This window comes from Borostomias antarcticus, assembly GCF_949987555.1.
Source record: "Borostomias antarcticus genome assembly, chromosome: 9".
Classification (NCBI taxonomy): Eukaryota; Metazoa; Chordata; class Actinopteri; order Stomiiformes; family Stomiidae; genus Borostomias; species Borostomias antarcticus.
In genome coordinates, this window is record NC_140242.1 from 25656203 (window position 1) to 25676551 (window position 20349).

Below are 20349 nucleotides of genomic sequence, written 5' to 3' on the forward strand. Positions count from 1 at the left end.
AGAGAGACTGTAGCTGAAGTGTCAGAAGCAGAGGAATTGTTTTCCGTTTTAACCAGCCCATCTTAAAATTGAAAAAAGTGTTTTAAGTCGAAACTTTTTCAAGAAGTATGCAAACAATGTTTGTCACCCCACCCCCCCCCAACCCACTTACGCGCACCCCGGCAACCATGGACCACAAGCAGCGTGTTGATTGGTTCAGAATTCTCTCCCCCCAGCAGCACGTGCGGCTGTTAGCTTCTGTTACAGTACAACATGCCCCCCCCTTCCCAACTCAGCCTAGCTGGAGACTTTGCACTGAAGACGGTCATTGGGCATGTAAACCTCTGAGACACACACAGTGACAGCAAGCACTTTATACCACACATTTACATAGGCCTTTAAAGTGCTTATTATCTATTCTATATACGGTTATACTGTACGTTATTACTGAGCTACTGGAGTGAAGGTGTAAGACGCTGGGGTGTGAACTGTGTTCATGTTTCTATGGTGCTGATGGTGGAGGAGCGGTGATGATGGGGGACAGGTGAGGTTGTAGGAGGGCGTTCCTGTGTTCTAGGAAGGATGACGTAGATCCTCAACTCTGTGTAAATATACATCTGTATCCCCCCCCCCCCCCCTTCTTTTGAGTGAAGGTCTATGTACGTCCGTGTATTGACCCGTTCTAAATGATGTGTACTTTGAGTTTTATGCACAATTTGGTTCAGAAGGTGTTCAAAGGTTCTAAAAAGTGTCTTTGTTTATATGTTTGTACATTCTATAAATCGGCCAATAACATTGAGACTAAATCCTCTCTGTATGTGCTTCTCATTGCTGTCTAGTTTAATTTATTCGCAGCGCATATGGCTTGGTTAATTGTAAAAGCAATATATTTTATATAGTTATTTTTGCACAGCTACTAAGACATTTTACGATTTAAATAAGCTCTGTCAAAAAAATTCTATTGGTTTAAGTGCATGCCACAATTGCAGTTTATAATAAAGAGTAAATATAAAATGAAAAAAGTTTTTTGGGGGGGCATGGGGCCAACAGTTCTATTTTATTATGTACTATATCTTATTTGCGGTTGTTGCCATGTTTTCAGTATCGTGAGCTGTTATCTTCCATCACACCACAGCATTACTGCCATAGCAACCATGAGGGAATAAAGTCCCGGTGAAAAGTCACTCGTCTGCTGTCTGTCATTGTGGGCCGTCGAGACGGCCAGAAACACACAACCTCATATTATACACTATAAAAATGTCAAATGAAGCAATATGTTGGGGAAAAGTGTTTTTTATTGCACATCAAGAACTTAAAGGGGAACGCCGCTGTCATAGCAAGTTTAGCTCAAATGGCACTTTGTCCTCAATGAAACCGATCCGTACACACCAACATTTAACCGATCCGTGCAGTAGTAAGCTAGCTCCTTTTTCCTCTGTGCGCGCACCCCCTTTAATTAAGCAATAAACCACGAGAGGCCGTGTGTTATAGTGATTTTATAACGGCTAGGGGGCGTTGTTAGGCGCGAAGCGGAGTGCCTAAAACCCCCCTAGCTGTTATAAAATCATAAAATAAAATCACTTTTATACAACGGTTACTACAGCTATTAGTGTAAAATAGACACACAGCAATGTAAAATATTAACATTTATTCAAAATGAAGCATCATTCCCTCAATTCCGCGGAGCAAAATAGTTCCCCTAACAAATGGGTTGCCAAGCAACAACAACAACTACAATGCATTGGATCAAATGGGAGGCGCATTCATACTGAAAATGGAATGATATGCGGTCCCAGGTGTGTGTTAACACGGCTTCCAGCCAATCAGAATCAAGAACCAGAACTAACCGTTGCATAAAATGGAGGTCTATGGGCCTCTGCTAGAAATTATGATAAACATGCATTTTCAAGGCAGGAAGCGCAGGGTGTGATCTTACCGGTGTCATTATGCTGTCATGTGAAATATATCGCATTCTAAAACCGAATATTGAAACAAAAGCTCCATTTGAGACAGAACTATTTCACCGAACCCAACCCAAATAATTTGAAGGAATCTTAACTAAGTATCTAGAGCAGGTAATAAATCCTCATTTTCAATAAATTGTAGGAAAAGACCCCAAATCTTGTAATATTCTTTCAGCTTGTGCTTAATACTATATTTTATTTATTCCAATGCAAGCCCCGAGGATAGCTCCTTGAGCCAACGACTAATTGGAGCACTGGCTATGTTTTTCCAGTAGATGGCCATCATACGTTTTACATGAACTAAGCAAATGTCAATCATGTTCCTTTCATGTTGTGTAAGTCTTATTTCACTCAAACAGACACACACACACACACATTCTATTTTTAATTGCTGTTTTGTTATGTGTGGACACCGTCAGGATTGCTTCTCAGTTTTCGTTGTACTCTGCGCAATGAAAAATAAAGGAATCCATCTTCGCACGCAGAGAGACTGTAGCTGAAGTGTCAGAAGCAGAGGAATTGTTTTCCGTTTTTACCAGCCCATCTTAAAATTGAAAAAAGTGTTTGAAGTCTAAAGTATGCAAACAATGTTTGTCACCCCCCCCCCCCCCGCGCCCCGGCGACCATGGACCACAAGCAGCGTGTTGATTGGTTCAGAATTCTCTCCCCCCAGCAGCACGTGCGGCTGTTAGCTTCTGTAACAGTACAACATGCCCCCCCCCCAACTCAGCCTAGCTGGAGACATATTAACATTTAACATAAAAAAAAAGTACATTTACAGTACATGAGCTGGATATGAAATCTGTACATTGCTGTTAAATTGCCTACAGTCCACTGATCTTAATTGGTTCCTTGTTCGCACAAAATGATAGCTTCTCCACTTCCACTGTCCATTCTCATAATAGCACTGCGGTGTAATTCATTCCAGAATAAGAATGATTGATGTTATTTCAACCCGCAGACAATGGAATTACTGTATGCACTGCACATCTGCTCATTAAACACGAGCATGCAGTGACGTGTTCCACAAAACGCCTGTACGTTCTCTGAATAAATATGGAGGAAGGACTGATCGCCAGTGAGCACACTCTGGCTTCGTTGAGAGGTGTGAGATCTTGGGCGGAGCGGCGCATTATCAACGTTCTTCAGCGTCTACTGGGTGGACTTCCAGCGGCTGATGGCCATCTTCAGAGCCCTGTTTGGGGTGAGCACCGTGGTGGGGAGGGGCAGGTTGGTCATGGGGCTGGAACGGTTCCTACCGCCGATCCAGCTTTCCATCGCCTCTCGTTCGTAGGAGTAGCCGTCTGTCGGGATCACACACACACACGTTCAGACACCATCAGATGCTGACAGTCACCTACAGTTGAACTGAGTTATAAGCACAGATGTCTATAAAGCCAGGCACCCAGACCTACAAATGATATACTAAATATGTAATAGTATGCTAATATGATGCAAATATGCAGTTGTATGCTAATATGCTACTGGTTGACCAGTGGGAAGGAAGAGGCGTGGTGTGATCGTGACCCCTGACCTGCAGCGATGACGGGGTCCCTCATCACCTCTCTGGTGATTGGACACAGGAACTCGTCTGGGTTCTCCGCGCCGTTCAGCGTCGCCCTCAGATCCTCCACCATCCTCAGCACCCGCCCACGCAGACCCACTGAGTCTGGACAGAACCAACAGAACCAGGATCAATGAAGACCAGAACCACGCAGGCCCACTGAGTCTGGACAGAACCAACAGAACCATGATCACTGAAGACCAGAACCATGCAGGCCCACTGAGTCTGGACAGAACCAACAGAACCAGGATCACTGAAGACCAGATCCATGCAGGCCCACTGAGTCTGGACAGAACCAACAGAACCAAGATCACTGAAGACCAGAACCATGCAGGCCCAGAGTCTGGACAGAACCAACAGAACCAGGATCACTGAAGACCAGAACCACGCAGGCCCACTGAGTCTGGACAGAACCAACAGAACCAGGATCACTGAAGACCAGAACCACGCAGGCCCACTGAGTCTGGACAGAACCAACAGAACCAAGATCACTGAAAACCAGAACCACACAGGCCCACTGCGTCTGGACAGAACCAACAGAACCAGGATCACTCCAGGTAGGCAGGTACAAGAAGCAGTGCGTTCCGTTCCGCTAGAGTACCGGTGACTTCAGCGTCTGGGTAAAGATAGTTCATTAGCCGGTGCCCGTGGAGACCCTCTAGACGCAGGTAGCCTTCTGTAGCGTTGGGAAAACAACTACTGTGATTGGAGGAGACAGTGTGCAGATACAGCAAGATAGACAGCCGCCTCATCACGAGGCCGCCCAGAGGAGACGCGAGCTGAAACTCTGAAACTCTCCCCTCAATCAAGCGTGCTGAACTCACTGCTCATCCAATTACTCTCACGTCGTCGTTGAGTGAGATGAGTGTACAGCACTGCGCGATACGTCTCGCTCTCTGTGACTGCCTCGCAACAGCCAATTAGATTAATTAGTACTGGTACAGCTGTCCTTGCAGTCGACTGCGGAGCGTTTGAGATTAAAACCAGGCCAAGTCCAACCTGTCTTATGTGCGTGGCTGGCTTGTTTCTGTTCAGGACTGGTAGGACGGAAGCAAGTTATGCCACTGAAATAGCTGTGACTTGAAATTACATTAAAATAAAGTCTGATAAATTAAGATAGGTCTTGTCACCTGGACACATCAGTTCCAATGCTTCCAATGCTAATCCAGCACAATAAGAGCGGGATAGCCAGTTAGCTCATGAGCTCACAACAACTAGCAGCAGCTTCCATAACATTAATGGTAGCGGTCAGTGGCTAAAGCAGTTACACTGATGATAACATAAAGTCATTCCCACCAGGTCTTGAACCCATCTCCTTCTTCCAGTCCCTAGTGTGGGTTGGGGTTAGAATAAGGGTTGGGGTTGGGACAGGATCTGATCTATAAGACAAGGGGTAAAGGTTGTAGTGAAAGGATGAACATGTGGACGTTTAGGGTATAGTCCCATAAAGTCATCCCCACCGGGTCTTGAACCCCGGTCTCCCGTGTGGGAGTCCAATGCTCTGACCACTACTCTTCTTGTGCAATGGAGATTGGTGGGTTGATTTTGGTGTCCTTCTTCATTTTGGTGTGCCGGGACTACTGCCTCTAGTGGTGCCAACAGAGAGATGCAGGCCAACATTGTCCGGAGTAACGGAGGGAGGGAGGGAGGGAGTGATAAATGGACAAACGCTATACTAGGTGCGCTGGCTTCCAGCCACGCACAAAAATGCACCTATTACTTTGCCAAATGACCGTCAACCGAAGCAGGATGGCAGTGACCGTCAGCTGTTCTCTGGGGGAGGGGAGGGGCAGCGCGGTTGCTCTGCTGAAGGTGTTGTGGTGATTCTGACAGAGCCCCAGAGCTTTGCCAGAAGACGTCTGGCGGATTTTCGTTTTCTCATTTTTCCATGAGCTTCATGAATATTTCATGGTCTGAGGCGAGAGGGGATTGTCATCTACCTCAGTGGGCGTACACAAACAGTCTTCCCAGACGATGGTTGTTGGTTAGCGGGCCAAATGCACAGAACAAGCACGACTGGCGCTGTCTCCTAACTTCCTGATTCACCGACGGTGATGGGCTCATTTCCATAATGGCAGGCGTGAGGAGACGAAGAGACGGTGATTCAGAGGTGAACCGCGCAGCGTTCTGAGCAAAAGCGCTCCGCCGTCTTCCGCTGTTTAACCTCGGTCTGACGCAAACGCTCACCAACTCCAGTGGAGACGGAGAAATCGCTCTATTTTCTGTCTGGCCGGGCCGCTTCATCTCCAAGACCTCGGCTCACCCCCAGTTCCACCAATCCCATTTTTCAGAGGGGTCATCTGATTCAGCTATGGCCATCTGATTGGGTATTGTCTCCAGGAAATTGTATGAGAGAGTTCTATCCCAGGTGAAGGACATGTAGGAGATAGGGGTCTTGCTGCTCGGAGGCCCGGAAGCAAAGATGACCATTTTGGGGGACACACACATTTAGGAAGATTATAACAGAAATAAAAGCCCCCCCTGTAGGGTGTACAGTAGATGCGTTCTGATAGAAACACACTATATTACTAGATAATACTAAATCCTGAGCGTCTGTATGTCTTTTTTATTTAGTTTTTTATTCTTTTAACTATTGTTTCTTTCTTCTAAATCTGTTGTCATTGTGTTCGTTTTTATCCATCTAATTTTATGTACAGCGACTACATGGTGCTACATTGATTTGTATGAATGGTGTTATAGAAAAAAATGACATTGACAGTGTGTGTCTGTGTGTGTGTGTGTGTGTGTGTGAGTGTGTATATATATATATGAGCCTCTGTGTGTGTGTCTGTGTATATGAGCCTGTGTGTGTGTGTGTGTGTGTGTGTGTGTCTGTGTGTGCCGGCATCACGCCCTCACCAATGCCCAGCTCTGTGGTCAGTGTGTCTTTGTCCAGGCGGATGAGTTCGGCCCCGTCTATGTTGTTGGCTTTAAAGACGCTGACCAGCTCCTCCAGACCCTCCTGTCCCAGCCAAGACGACACGTCCCCCTCCGACCAATCAGACACCAGCATCCTGGGCCGACCGGACATCTTACTTCCTGTGGAATGCACAACAACAGGAAGAGAGGACTTGCTTGGCCGTAATAACCCCTCTTCCTCCAGCTCACTCATCTGATCCCAACAACACTTCCACAGAAAGACCGGCCCCCCTCCGAGCTGACAGCCAATCAGCTCCTAGTCCTTCATGTGGAGATTAAAGAGAGGTCACTAACCCTAGCCTGGTCACACCTCTAGACCCTCTCTCTTATCAACCAGGCTTTAATCACATTTGCATGTCAATGAATACATTAGTCTCCTCCCTAACATACACACACACACACACACACATTATTTTTACATTTTGTGCACGCACACACATACAGTACACACGCAAACACTCTGTCTCACACACACACACACAAAATAGTCATTATAGCCTCTGCAAGCGCGCTACTCTCATTAGAGACGGCCACCTTCACCCGACATTGTGCGAGCGGCGATCATCTGTCATGTGTGTGAGATAAACTAGCGCGTCTGCGTCCGCTAACGGCGTCGCGCGTTGCCTCACGTTTCGTCTTCCCCCTCGTTAGGCAGCTGACTGATGCCTGGGCCTGCTTCACATTAACACTGCATATGCTAGCTCTCTCTGTCCCTAGATTTCACTGTGAGCCCAATATCTTCACCGTGGAGATCAATAAAGTATCTATCTCATTTTTCCTGCGTTTTGTTCATTTTATGTCTATTTTTATGCGAAGTATTCCGTGCATGTACATTCTCTGTTGTAAAGCACTTTGAGCTGCATTTATTTGTATGAAAGGTGCTATACAAGTAAAGTTGTATTATTATCATCTGTCTATCTCTCTATCTATCTACAGTATCTATCTATCTATCTATCTATCTATCTATCTATCTATCTATCTATCTATCTATCTATCTATCCATCTATCCAACTACTGTATCTATCTATCTATCTATCTATCTATCTATCTATCTATCTATCTATCTATCTAACTACTGTATCTATCTATCTATCTATCTATATACTGTATCTATCTAACTACTGTATCTATCTATCTATCTATCTATCTATCTATCTATCTATCTAACTACTGTATCTATCTATCTATCTATCTATCTATCTATCTACTGTATCTATCTAACTACTGTATCTATCTATCTATCTATCTATCTATTTACTGTATTTAATTCACTAACTTCTGTGATGTTCATCTGGACCCTTTGAAAAACCAGCCTCGTGACAACATCACTACGCTGTCCTATTCTAAGCTGTATGGAGACATGAGGACCTTGTCCTCTGGGAGACATGAGGCCTTGTCCTCTGGGAGACATGAGGACCTTGTCCTCTGGGAGACATGAGGACCTTGTCCTCTGGGAGACATGAGGCCCTTGTCCTCTGGGAGACATGAGGACCTTGTCCTCTGGGAGACATGAGGACCTTGTCCTCTGGGAGACATGAGGACCTTGTCCTCTGGGAGACATGAGGACCTTGTCCTCTGGGAGACATGAGGCCTTGTCCTCTGGGAGACATGAGGACCTTGTCCTCTGGGAGACATGAGGACCTTGTCCTCTGGGAGACTGGGAGACATGAGGACCTTGTCCTCTAGGAGACATGAGGACCTTGTCCTCTGGGAGACATGAGGCCCTTGTCCTCTGGGAGACATGAGGACCTTGTCCTCTGGGAGACATGAGGACCTTGTCCTCTGGGAGACATGAGGACCTTGTCCTCTGGGAGAACACCGTGACTATCAGTGGAAGCATTCCACAGCACCATTTAACACCTCAGTGAACGTCCGCCTTATCAAGTGGGTTATGGGGGGGTGAGAGGGTCTGTTCTGAAGCACCTCATTAACGGGGAGGGGGGGGGGGGGAGGAGCTCAGTCATGATTGGTCGGCGTGTTTTCGTCGAGGAGGAGGTCGCAGTCTTGGGAGAGAAGCCTGTGTACCGTAAGCCTCATCATCATTTCTCACGCCTCCTCCACTCTCCCTGACCTTCTGACCTCTACCCCTTCCGTTCCTGTCAGAACACCTCCACGACGTCTTACCTTGGCACGGCGGCCTCTGCGATTCAGCTGAAACCAGAGAGAAAATGAGTCATTTGGAGGAAAAACAATTCTATATTGTATTCAACATCGCATTATAATCAATAGTTATACGTTGTCCAAACATGTGTGTTGCATCCACAGATGTACAGGTTGGACTGGTGATACTGAGCCCTGATACAAGATAGCAGCAGAAGAAAAATGAGAAAGGTCCTTATCAAAGACAAGCTTGTTTGTAGGGCATTGATGGGAGGGAGGGAGGGAGGGAGGGAGAGAGAGAGAGAGAATGGTAGAAACAGAGATAGAAGATAATATATAGAGAGCGATTTGTTGGAATTTGCTCTGTCAACAGGGAAGCTCCCAGATGGACGACCTGGGTGAAGATCCGGGAGCCCCTCGTGGCTGAACAGCTGACGACCCAGCTGCGTTCATTCTGGCTTCACGGTTTTTGTGTGTGTTTTTTTCCCCCCTCTCATTTGGTGTTCCAGCCGTTATCTTTCATGTTTGTGTTTCAGACTTCAGAGCCTCGCTCCCCGAGAGACTCGGGAGGCCCCTCCCTCCGGGACTGGAGCCCCTCCCTTTGGGACTGGAGCCGTCCGGCCAGACGCGGTTCAGCTCTGGGCCACGACGCAACGTGGGCGACTCCTGCTCCGGGCTCCTACCGTCTCTGGACCCGGAGGAGCCTGTCCCCCCCCCCCCCCCCCCCGAGCCGCTGTCCTCACCCAGGGTGAGTCGTGGTGGGCGTGCGGGCGGACGGCATGGCCGCCAGGGCTCCGAGGTGGACGGGCAAGCCTCGACGTTGAGGCAGAGCCGACATGCGCCGTGCTTATCCAGTACCCACCGCCTAGTGCCGATAGTACCTCTCTGCCCCCTGTAGTGCCGCCCTAGTACCCCTGTAACCCTGCGGCACGTAGCTCGGGAGGTAGAGCGTCTGGCGAGGTCCCCGGTTCGATCCCAGCTCCCGACGGTATGCCGAGGTGTCCTTGAGCAAGACGGTGAACCCCGAGATCGCTCACGTACCACCTGATACTGTCGCCTCACAGCGAGAAGGTCTCCGGGCGTTTGTGTGCATGTCTGCATGTTCTCCCTGTGTTCGCAAGGATTTCCTGCCAGAAAACCCAACCCTCTAATACCCCCTAACCCTGTAGTACCCCCTAACCCTGTAGTACCCCCTAACCCTATAGTACTCCCCTAGCCCTGTAGTACCCCACTAACCCTGTAGTACCCCACTAACCCTGTAGTACCCCCTAACCCTGTAGTACCCCACTAACCCTGTAGTACCCCCTAACCCTGTAGTACCCCACTAACCCTGTAGTACCCCCTAACCCTGTAGTACCCCCTAACCCTGTAGTACCCCACTAACCCTGTAGTACCCCCTAACCCTGTAGTACCCCCTAACCCTGTAGTACCCCCCTAACCCTGTAGTACCCCACTAACCCTGTAGTACCCCCTAACCCTGTAGTACCCCACTAACCCTGTAGTACCCCCTAACCCTGTAGTACCCCACTAACCCTGTAGTACCCCCTAACCCTGTAGTACCCCCTAACCCTGTAGTACCCCCTAACCCTGTAGTACCCCCCTAACCCTGTAGTACCCCCTAACCCTGTAGTACCCCCTAACCCTGTAGTACCCACTAACCCTGTAGTACCCCCTAACCCTGTAGTACCCCCTAACCCTGTAGTACCCACTAACCCTGTAGTACCTACTAACCCTGTAGTACCCCCCTAGCCCTGTAGTACCCCCTAACCCTGTAGTACCCCACTAACCCTGTAGTACCCCCTAACCCTGTAGTACCCCCTAACCCTGTAGTACCCCCTAACCCTGTAGTACCCACTAACCCTGTAGTACCCCACTAACCCTGTAGTACCCCCTAACCCTGTAGTACCCACTAACCCTGTAGTACTCCCCTAACCCTGTAGTACCCCCTAACCCTGTAGTACCCACTAACCCTGTAGTACTCCCCTAACCCTGTAGTACTCCCCTAACCCTGTAGTACCCCCTAACCCTGTAGTACCCACTAACCCTGTAGTACCCCCCTAACCCTGTAGTACCCACTAACCCCAATCTAACCCTGTAGTACCCCACTAACCCCACTCTAACCCTGTAGTACCCCACTAACCCCACTCTAACCCTGTAGTACCCCACTAACCCTGTAGTACCCCACTAACCCCACTCTAACCCTGTAGTACCCCCTAACCCTGTAGTACCCCACTAACCCTGTAGTACCCCCTAACCCTGTAGTACCCACTAACCCTGTAGTACCCCCTAACCCTGTAGTACCCCCCTAACCCTGTAGTACCCACTAACCCCAATCTAACCCTGTAGTACCCCACTAACCCCACTCTAACCCTGTAGTACCCCACTAACCCCACTCTAACCCTGTAGTACCCCACTAACCCTGTAGTACCCCACTAACCCCACTCTAACCCTGTAGTACCCCCTAACCCTGTAGTACCCACTAACCCTGTAGTACCCCCTAACTCTGTAGTACCCACTAACCCTGTAGTACTCCCCTAACCCTGTAGTACCCCCTAACCCTGTAGTACCCACTAACCCTGTAGTACCCCCCTAACCCTGTAGTACCCACTAACCCCAATCTAACCCTGTAGTACCCCACTAACCCCACTCTAACCCTGTAGTACCCCACTAACCCCACTCTAACCCTGTAGTACCCCACTAACCCCACTCTAACCCTGTAGTACCCCACTAACCCCACTCTAACCCTGTAGTACCCCACTAACCCCACTCTAACCCTGTAGTACCCCCTAACCCTGTAGTACCCACTAACCCTGTAGTACTCCCCTAACCCTGTAGTACCCCCTAACCCTGTAGTACCCACTAACCCTGTAGTACCCCCTAACCCTGTAGTACCCCCTAACCCTGTAGTACCCACTAACCCCAATCTAACCCTGTAGTACCCCACTAACCCCACTCTAACCCTGTAGTACCCCACTAACCCTGTAGTACCCCACTAACCCCACTCTAACCCTGTAGTACCCCCTAACCCTGTAGTACCCCCCTAGCCCTGTAGTACCCCACTAACCCTGTAGTACCCCCTAACCCTGTAGTACCCACTAACCCTGTAGTACCCCACTAACCCTGTAGTACCCCCCTAACCCTGTAGTACCCACTAACCCTGTAGTACCCCCTAACCCTGTAGTACCCACTAACCCTGTAGTACCCCCTAACCCTGTAGTACCCCCCTAACCCTGTAGTACCCACTAACCCCACTCTAACCCTGTAGTACCCCACTAACCCCACTCTAACCCTGTAGTACCCCACTAACCCTGTAGTACCCCACTAACCCCACTCTAACCCTGTAGTACCCCCTAACCCTGTAGTACCCACTAACCCTGTAGTACTCCCCTAACCCTGTAGTACCCCCTAACCCTGTAGTACCCACTAACCCTGTAGTACCCCCCTAACCCTGTAGTACCCACTAACCCCAATCTAACCCTGTAGTACCCACTAACCCTGTAGTACTCCCCTAACCCTGTAGTACCCACTAACCCTGTAGTACCCACTAACCCTGTAGTACCCCCTAACCCTGTAGTACCCACTAACCCTGTAGTACTCCCCTAACCCTGTAGTACCCACTAACCCCACTCTAACCCTGTAGTACCCCCTAACCCTGTAGTACTCACTAACCCTGTAGTACCCCCCTAACCCTGTAGTACCCACTAACCCCAATCTAACCCTGTAGTACCCACTAACCCCACTCTAACCCTGTAGTACCCACCCTGCCTGCTGTCTTCGTCCTCAATCCTCCACACGTTGACGGTCTTGTCCATGGAGCCGGTGGCCATCCAGGGCGCGGTGGGGGACAGAGCTATGGCCGTCACATACCTGGGGGACGAGAGGGGACAGAGGGGATGGAGGGAGGAGGAGGGGAGGAGAGAGGGGCAGGATGGACAGGGGGGATGGAGGGAGGAGGAGGGGAGTAGAGAGGGGCAGGATGGATAGGGGGGATGGAGGGAGGAGGAGGGGAGTAGAGAGGGGCAGGATGGATAGGGGGGATGGGGGAGGGGCAGGGTGGACAGGGGGGATGGAGGGAGGAGGAGGGAGAGGGAGAGAGGGGCAGGTTGGACAGGGGGGATTCAGAACGCGGGTTGCCTCCAGTCAGGCCGTCCGACAGCGCCAGGGAGGAGGCGGGGCCAGGGAGGAGGCGGGGCTGTTCTACCTCTGGTGCTGGTTCAAAGTGTGGAGCAGGACTCCCCGGTTCTACAAAGGTAGAACAAACAATCATTAACTAGCAGGAATGTCTGGCATGTCTCTCTGTGTTTACAGACTCGGCATGCGATTGATGGAGGGCCAGCGTTGGTGTGTGTGTGTGTGTGTGTGTGTCTGCGTCGATCTCTGGAACGAAAAAGATCATCACCCACGCTGTTTTGTACTTACGGCATCGTAGACCGTGACTGTCTTATCCACCGATCTGTTGGAACACAGGACACATTCACACACATGAGAGGATTTTCACACCTGCTACATTGTATTAAACTAGTACTAAATAAAGGGAGATGGTATTCAAAACAACTGCATTTCTCAAGCAGAAGAAAGGCATGACGCAGATATTTGAGACCACACAGACACAGATAACAGTGGGATGTGTGAGATTCAAGCCCAGAGTTTCTGAAGCCTTCCTGGCAGGACAGATTATAACAGAACAGACCCCCCCCCTAGTGGCCACAAAGGGAAACAGCAGGATGAGAGCTCAGTGGTAAATGGACTGCACTTATTTTATCCAAAGCGCTTTACAATGAAGGCCTCTCATTCACCCGTTCACACACACGTACACACGCCAATGACCACAGCTGCCATGCAAGCCTGATCATCGGGAGCAATTTGGGGTTCAGCGTCTTTCCCCCGAGGACACTTCGACATGTCGTCAGGAGGAGCCGGGATTCGAACCGCCGACCTTACGATTGTGTGACGACCCGCTCTGCCTCCTGAGCCACAGTCAGTGCCACAGTGCCATCTCAAGCGAGGCTGGGAACACAGACTGCATTTAACTCAACATGGAAGAAAGATTCAAGTAAAGAAGAGAATACGTTGGAAGAAACACAGGAGGGGTTTTACTAAACTATGCTCTAGATTCTGCTCTTAAGTCACCTGTTTAAAAAGGAGATGCAACTGACTACCTGCGTTAAGTGGAATTATTAGAAGTTGGCTTTGGATAAAAGCGGCTACTAAATGACCGTTATGTAATGTAATGTCATGTCTTACCCTGAGACAAGCAGCTCTCCGTCAGAAGAGAAAGCGCAGGACAGAACGGGGGCGGACTGACCGGTCAGGGTGAACACCAGCTGCATCTCACAGTCTGAGGACGACAACACAACAACAACAACAAGAGATGTAGCGTATGAACATTTCATATCACGATTGTAGTGACCAAAATTATCACGGTTAACAGTATTATCGCGGTATTATGTTCAAAAACTATCGATACACACGCTGAAATCATTTCACCAAGTTGTATATTGAAAACCACAAGTAAAATTAGCAGCACTATGCACTTTTTGTTCGCATGAGCATTAAAATAATACATCTTGTAGACTGTTGCTAGCTTTGAAAAACTCACTGTAAATACTGTCCAGCATCAACCAAAGTTTGGAAATAACGGTTTTAATAGTGTAATTTTATTGCGAGAAATGTAGTCAAATTTCATCGTGGTTTATCATTATACCGGTTATCAGTACATCCCTAACAACAAGACACCGAAACATCTTAGCACTTTTAGACTACTCTGATATTCAGCCACTTCTGTTCAGCCCCCCCTCCCCCCTCTCTCGGCAACTGTCTCCCTGGAGACCACCTCACTACCAGGCAGGAAGCTGGAACCATGGCTACAGAACAACAATCAGCCAGGTCTCGCTGTGGCTCTTAGGAAAAACACTCGACTCTGCACTTCACAGCCACCTGAGGGAGTGCTTGGGTTCGGTAGCATGGCGAGTGCGTTGATACACTGAGGCTGTTACTGCTGGGACATCCTCGGCCACCGGGGGGAATACGACTTCCTGTCTTCCTACTTCACTCCTTCACTCCTTCCAAATCTCTAATTATGTCGATTTTAATTGGGGGCCTTTGCGACCGGGAGCAGGCCAATCACAGCCCTGCGGCAAGACACTGGAGAGGGAAGTGAGATGGTTGTAGAACAAAAACACGTTTGTTAAAATGAAGAAATGCAACCGGCCCAGAGAGGAAAGTACACTGCAGTCATCAGCAGAATTAAGACATTCATCTACATAAGATAACCAGGCCAGGCCCAGCCTGGCTTATGTGCGTGGCTGGCTTGTTTCTGTTCAGGACTGGTAGGAGGGAAGCTAGTCATGCCACTGAAATAGCTGTGAATTGAAATGACATGAAATAATGTCTGATAAATTAAGATAGGTCTTCTGTTTCTGGACAGGGAGGAAGGGATAAACCCAGATATAAGGGATAAACCCAGATAACGCAAAGCTAGCGGACCTACAGTGGGTCCCCGATGGACGAGTTGGCGGACCTCCGCCGGAATATAATACAAGGCTAGCAGACCTACAGTGGATCCCCGATGGACGAGCTGGCGGACCTGGTGTGCTGGGACTACTGCCTCTTGTGTTGTCAACAGAGAAATGCAGGTCAACATCCAACGGAGTAAGGGAGGGAGGGAGGGACAGACAACCCGACAAACGCTATGGTGTTGTCTCTATGGTGCGCTGGCTTACTGCCACGCACAAAAAGTGTGAGGAGCGGAAAAAAAAAGATGGCGGTAAACATTCATGTTGATGAGGGGGCCGGGTGTGTGAGCTCATCGTCTGCATGAGGAACACTTCTAGAGACCGTATACAAGTCTGTTGGATCTATAAATCACTGTGATTGTCAACGCCACCCCACGCCACGCCTCGGGCTTCCGAGACAGCCCCGTCAGCGCCCCCCCCGCCCAGCGGGACGCCACATCATCACACCCCGGATCCGCCGTTTCCACGGCAACGCGGACACCGTAGAGGCCGATGACCTGCCTGCAGTGTCCCGGCAACGCGTGCGCTTTTGTCTAAAAACATCCCATAATGCTACATGATTCCTGCAGCCGGCTATCTGTTCATCTGCATTCACAAAGTTAGCTTTAGCTCCAGGTCTTGTGATGAATGCCAACAGTGTTGTTTCAATATATCTGGGTTGTAGATGCGCTCTTTAGCCCCACTGGATGGGCAGAATGTGCTGCTGTGTTGATGAAGCAGATCCGACTGAGAGATACAAGCTATTATCAAATAGTGCAGCTGTTCACAGTTTAGCTGGTTTATTCTGCACTAATGTAATTATTCCATTCAGTGAAAAGTACAGAAAATCGAAAGCAGATGCTGCGCTGTCTCCTTGTGTGTCCTGTGTGTGTGTGTGTGTGTGTGTGTTGTGTGTTTTGTAATAAAGTTGTTTGAATGAATGTGTGTGTGTGTTAGTGTACAGTAATAACGTTGTTTGAATTGAATTTGAATTGAGTGTGTGTGTGTGTGTGTGTATATGTGTGTGTGTACAGTATGTGCATGCATGCATGTACGTGTAAATGTGTGCATGCGTACGTGTGCATGCGTACGTGTGTGTATGTGTGTGTGTGTGTATATGTGTGTGTGTATGTGTGTGTGTATATGTGTGTGTGTGTGTATGTGTGTGTGTGTATGTATGTATGTGTGTGTGTATGTGTCTATGTGTGTATGTGTGTGTGTGTATGTATGTATGTGTGTGTGTATGTGTCTATGTGTGTATGTGTGTGTATGTGTATGTGTGTGTGTGTGTGTGTGTGTGTGTTTGTGTGTGTATGTGTATATGTGTGTATGTGTGTGTGTGTATATGTGTGTATATATGTGTGTATATGCATGTGTGTGTATATGTGTGTATATGCATGTGTGTGTGTGTGTGTGTGTGTATGTGTGTATATGTGTGTGTGTGTATATGTGTGTATATGCATGTGCGTGTGTGTATATGTGTGTATATGCATGTGTGTGTGTGTGTGTGTGTATATGTGTGTATATGCATGTGTGTGTGTGTGTGTATGTGTGTATATGTGTGTGTGTGTATATGTGTGTATATGCATGTGTGTGTGTGTATATGTGTGTATGTGTGAGCCTGCTGAGGGCAGATCCACCAGCCAGCCTACCTGCTCGTCCGGCCCGCTGTGAGAGGGTCCATATCTTCAGCTGGCTGTCCTGTCCGCAAGACGCCAGTCGAAGCCGCACGCCGCCGCTCTCTGGAGGACGGGGGAACCAAACGCCGGAACGTTCCATCTCAATCAATCACCCCGCTAGCTCAGACACGACCCCGGCCATCGATCTAGAAAACCGAAGGTCGTGAACGATGGCCTTGGCTCGCCCTGACGTCTTAACGAGTTCTATGCTAACATGACAAAATTATCCTAGAAATGTCTTTTTAACTGCACTCCGGCGTTATGTGAAAGGATTCCAATCACATAACTACAGGGAGCGAAGCCATAATGAGGCTGATAATGTGTTTCTAATGGTAGTAATACACCGAGTGGAGCACTGTGCGTATATCTGAGCGGTGAATGCTACTGCTGCTTATGAACTGAATGGAGTCGTAGTGCGCGTTCTCTCTTACCAATCTTGTACTGGGGGGCAAACTGGCAGCAGGTCACCCCCAAGTCATGGGCGTCCTTTTGGACGTGAAGCGGCGCCATGTCCGTGTCCCACAGCTTGATGGCTCCGTGGCTACAACCCGTGACGAACATCTGGCCGCACGGAGAGAAGCAGCAGGCCAAGACCGTGGCTTCACTGACCGCAGCACATCTGGGGGGGTTGAACGGGGGGGGGGACAGTGACATGTTGAATTGATTTTAAATGAGTGGTTTGATAATTAGCACCATAAGCTCTGTTTTGTATGATCATATACAACAGCCCATATAACAATTGACAGACTGCAGTGCACTGTGGGATTAGTGCTCATTGTTCATGTCACAGCCAATGCACAGCTAACCATACAGTATAATATGCACAGGCCCACCGAGATCCATTGTGTACTTAGCTGTGACGTGAGTAATGAATACTAATAGGTCTATATCAAGAGTGCAGTCTGTCAAAATTTTAATATAGACTGTATATTATCGTAAATAATAACAGGGATTATAATGCTAAATACCAAACTACTCCTTTAAATATAACACAAAATCAATAAATGGACAAAAGGATATTAGGGTGAAATATTTCAAGTATCTGCACAACCAAAAGAGCCACCACAGGATGATGGCTGACCTCCCGCTTACGGCCTTTTAAAAAAAAATCATCATTACATCATCCTCATTATTATTTCCGGTCTTCAGATCGTTTCACCACTAACATCTCTGAGATGGGACCAATCCAATGTAGCGGTGACATGTTTGACGTGCAGTAGTTGGTCCTACCTAAGTAATTTCTTCCGGTGGAAATCCCACAGGGCCGCGCTTCCGTCTGCCGCGCCCGTGAGGAGGAGCGAGGAGTCGGGCGAAAGCGCGCACACCCGGACAGGGCTGCGGTCCGGTTGTTTCAACGTCGCCTCGACGTCGCCGGTCACCGCGCTCCAGACCATGCTGGACCCGTCCGTGGAACAGGTGACCAGGTGCGCGCCGCACACACTGAAGCAGCAGCAGTGGACCCCGTACCCGTGGCCCGACAGGGGAGAGAAGGGGACTTCCAAAAAGTCACTCGTGTCGTAAAGTCGTATGGTTTTGTCCCCGGAACAAGTCGCCAGAAGCGCCGGCGAGAACGCGCAGCAGTTTATATCATCTCGATGGTCCTGGATTGTGCGCAATAATGACACCATTTTGTCCATGGAGATGGTGGCTCTGTGAATAACAGTTGAGATCTGACACAAGGTGGCGCTACACACACATGCCATGGCAATTGAAACCACCAGCAGACAGTGCTGGCGGTTAATGAGACACAGGTACGATACGGTTAGTAATAGGTTTAGTTTAGTAGTCTAATTCCAGGGAACGCAAAATAGCGAGCATATTTAAACGGACATGTTCACAATAGATTTATGAATATGTAGTATGAAAATTCCAAACTCTCCCAAAACGTTTGGCCTACCTTTCTCCAAAAGCCTTTCTCTGTTCACCAGGCGTACGCACTTCCTACCTGCTCTTGGAACATTGAAATCAAGTCATGTGACAAGAGGTGGTCAAGCCATGGACAGAACTGTAGATAACGCCAACGTTCACACCTCCACACCAAGATATAAGCCTATTTAGAAGTGCACAGTTCAGTTATGCAACATTACTGATAAGCCCGTATTGGGTAATGAAGGGCGGACTATAGCCTACTGCTACATGAATAGTCAATATTGCTATATTATGAGAAATATTCTTATGATAAAAATACAGAGAAGCAAGGCAAAGTGCCGAGTTGAAAAACATCAGTTTTATTAGATCCGTGCCACACACACTAGTGAAAAATAATGCTCCTACAAAAAATGCTACCTCTTTCACAATATTCATAAATAAAATAACTTCAAGTACTCTGACTCGGGTACAAAAACTGCTCTAGATGCCACCAGTTGGCCTCGACACACAGCAAGAGTCAAACACAGTGGTTCCAGGTGTCCTGTGTCCTCCTTGGGTCTCTGGCAAGGCAAGTGGAGGGAAATGCTTGGATGGAATAAACAAACACTGCATCCCTATAGGCTTCCATTGATAGGATTATGGTCATGATCTGAGGCCCATGATATATCTGAGACCCATAGATTTGATTATACAGTACACACACACACACACGCACGCACGCACATCCAAAATAATACAAAACCAACATAATAGAAATAATATCCTCCACACACGTTTGAGAGGGCCGGCACTACCAATAACCAATATCGAGGAGACCACAGTGTTTGCAGAGGATGAACATCACAGGCAGTGTGTATTTATCACTTTAAGACAGAAATGAAATGCTACAATCATTCTAAGGCATAAACAACGCGGGGACATCAGTAACACTACAGTACTGTATGTACACATCATACATATTACAAATAAGACTCAGTATTAACATTAATGAACAGTATATACAGATGTATACAGATGTGTCATCGTTGTTGCCTCGCTGTCTTTTTGTAGCGACGCAAACACATTTATGCACAAATGCAGCCTTTACCGTTGTGACCGTAGGATTCTCCTGGCAGTCTGGGGCACAGAGCAGTGTAAACAATTCTTTCTTTTTTTGTCTTGGCTTTGTTTTATGTTTGAAAACATTCTTTTAAGATTTTTTAAAGCAGTTTTGCTGTTTCTTCATTTTCTTAGAAAACAAAGACTGGACCATGTCTACTCATAAATAATCGACAAATTTAAATACATTCACTAGAATATTAAGGGTGAAATAAAAGACAGGACGTATCTACAACGGAAAGCTTTCGTTCCCAGTTACCGTTCTGATGGTTGTGGATTCAGTGCGTTGAAATACAGGAAATGGTATTGCACTTTAAAACACTCGCCCACTGTATGAGACTTGCTATCACCCACCACACCAACATAGCTCACCAGTAAAGTCACCGTCTAGAATCACAATAATATGCTTTTATTTGAAATTTTCCCTGGTCACTGATATGAAGAGGGTTTTGGAGTTGTGGCTGTGCTCTGCGTTGGGGGTTTTGAGGTGACCTCTGATGACCAGCTGGTCCAGTGTGGCGAGGAGAACGTCTAACTGATTTGCCTCAGCAGCTCGGGCCATCTCCTCTCGAAGAACCTCCTCATGCTGTGGCCGGCTCTTCCAATGTCAGAGTTGTCCTCGTTAAACTTTTCGCAGTTATCGAAAACCAGGTTGACGTCTATGATGAACGTCTCCAGGTTTA

At 48.1% G+C, this 20349-nt stretch overlaps 2 protein-coding genes across 6 annotated transcripts in view; both read right to left on the reverse strand.

Moving 5' to 3' along the window:
* Window positions 1-1371: 1371 nt before the first annotated feature.
* LOC311313109 (WD repeat, SAM and U-box domain-containing protein 1) lies at window positions 1372-18693 on the reverse strand. The gene is made up of 12 exons (XM_084443159.1): window positions 18597-18693; window positions 17930-18349; window positions 17131-17318; window positions 16673-16762; window positions 13771-13864; window positions 12946-12979; window positions 12728-12768; window positions 12287-12393; window positions 8551-8577; window positions 6367-6546; window positions 3478-3612; window positions 1372-3247 (listed from the first exon to the last, which is right to left on the reverse strand). Exons 2-12 carry the CDS (start codon window positions 18334-18336, stop codon window positions 3096-3098), a joined length of 1455 nt encoding a protein of 484 aa, XP_084299285.1. The 5' UTR covers window positions 18337-18349; window positions 18597-18693; the 3' UTR covers window positions 1372-3095.
* A 225-nt stretch (window positions 18694-18918) lies between these two features.
* Window positions 18919-20349, reverse strand: part of baz2bb (bromodomain adjacent to zinc finger domain, 2Bb) — a 71111-nt gene continuing 69680 nt past the window's right edge. For all 5 annotated transcript variants that reach the window (XM_084443215.1, XM_084443214.1, XM_084443213.1 and 2 more), the window contains one exon: window positions 18919-20349. This exon is cut by the window's right edge and continues 5 nt beyond it. In XM_084443215.1, coding sequence (XP_084299341.1) covers window positions 20198-20349 — 152 coding nt within the window. In that variant the 3' untranslated portion in view covers window positions 18919-20197.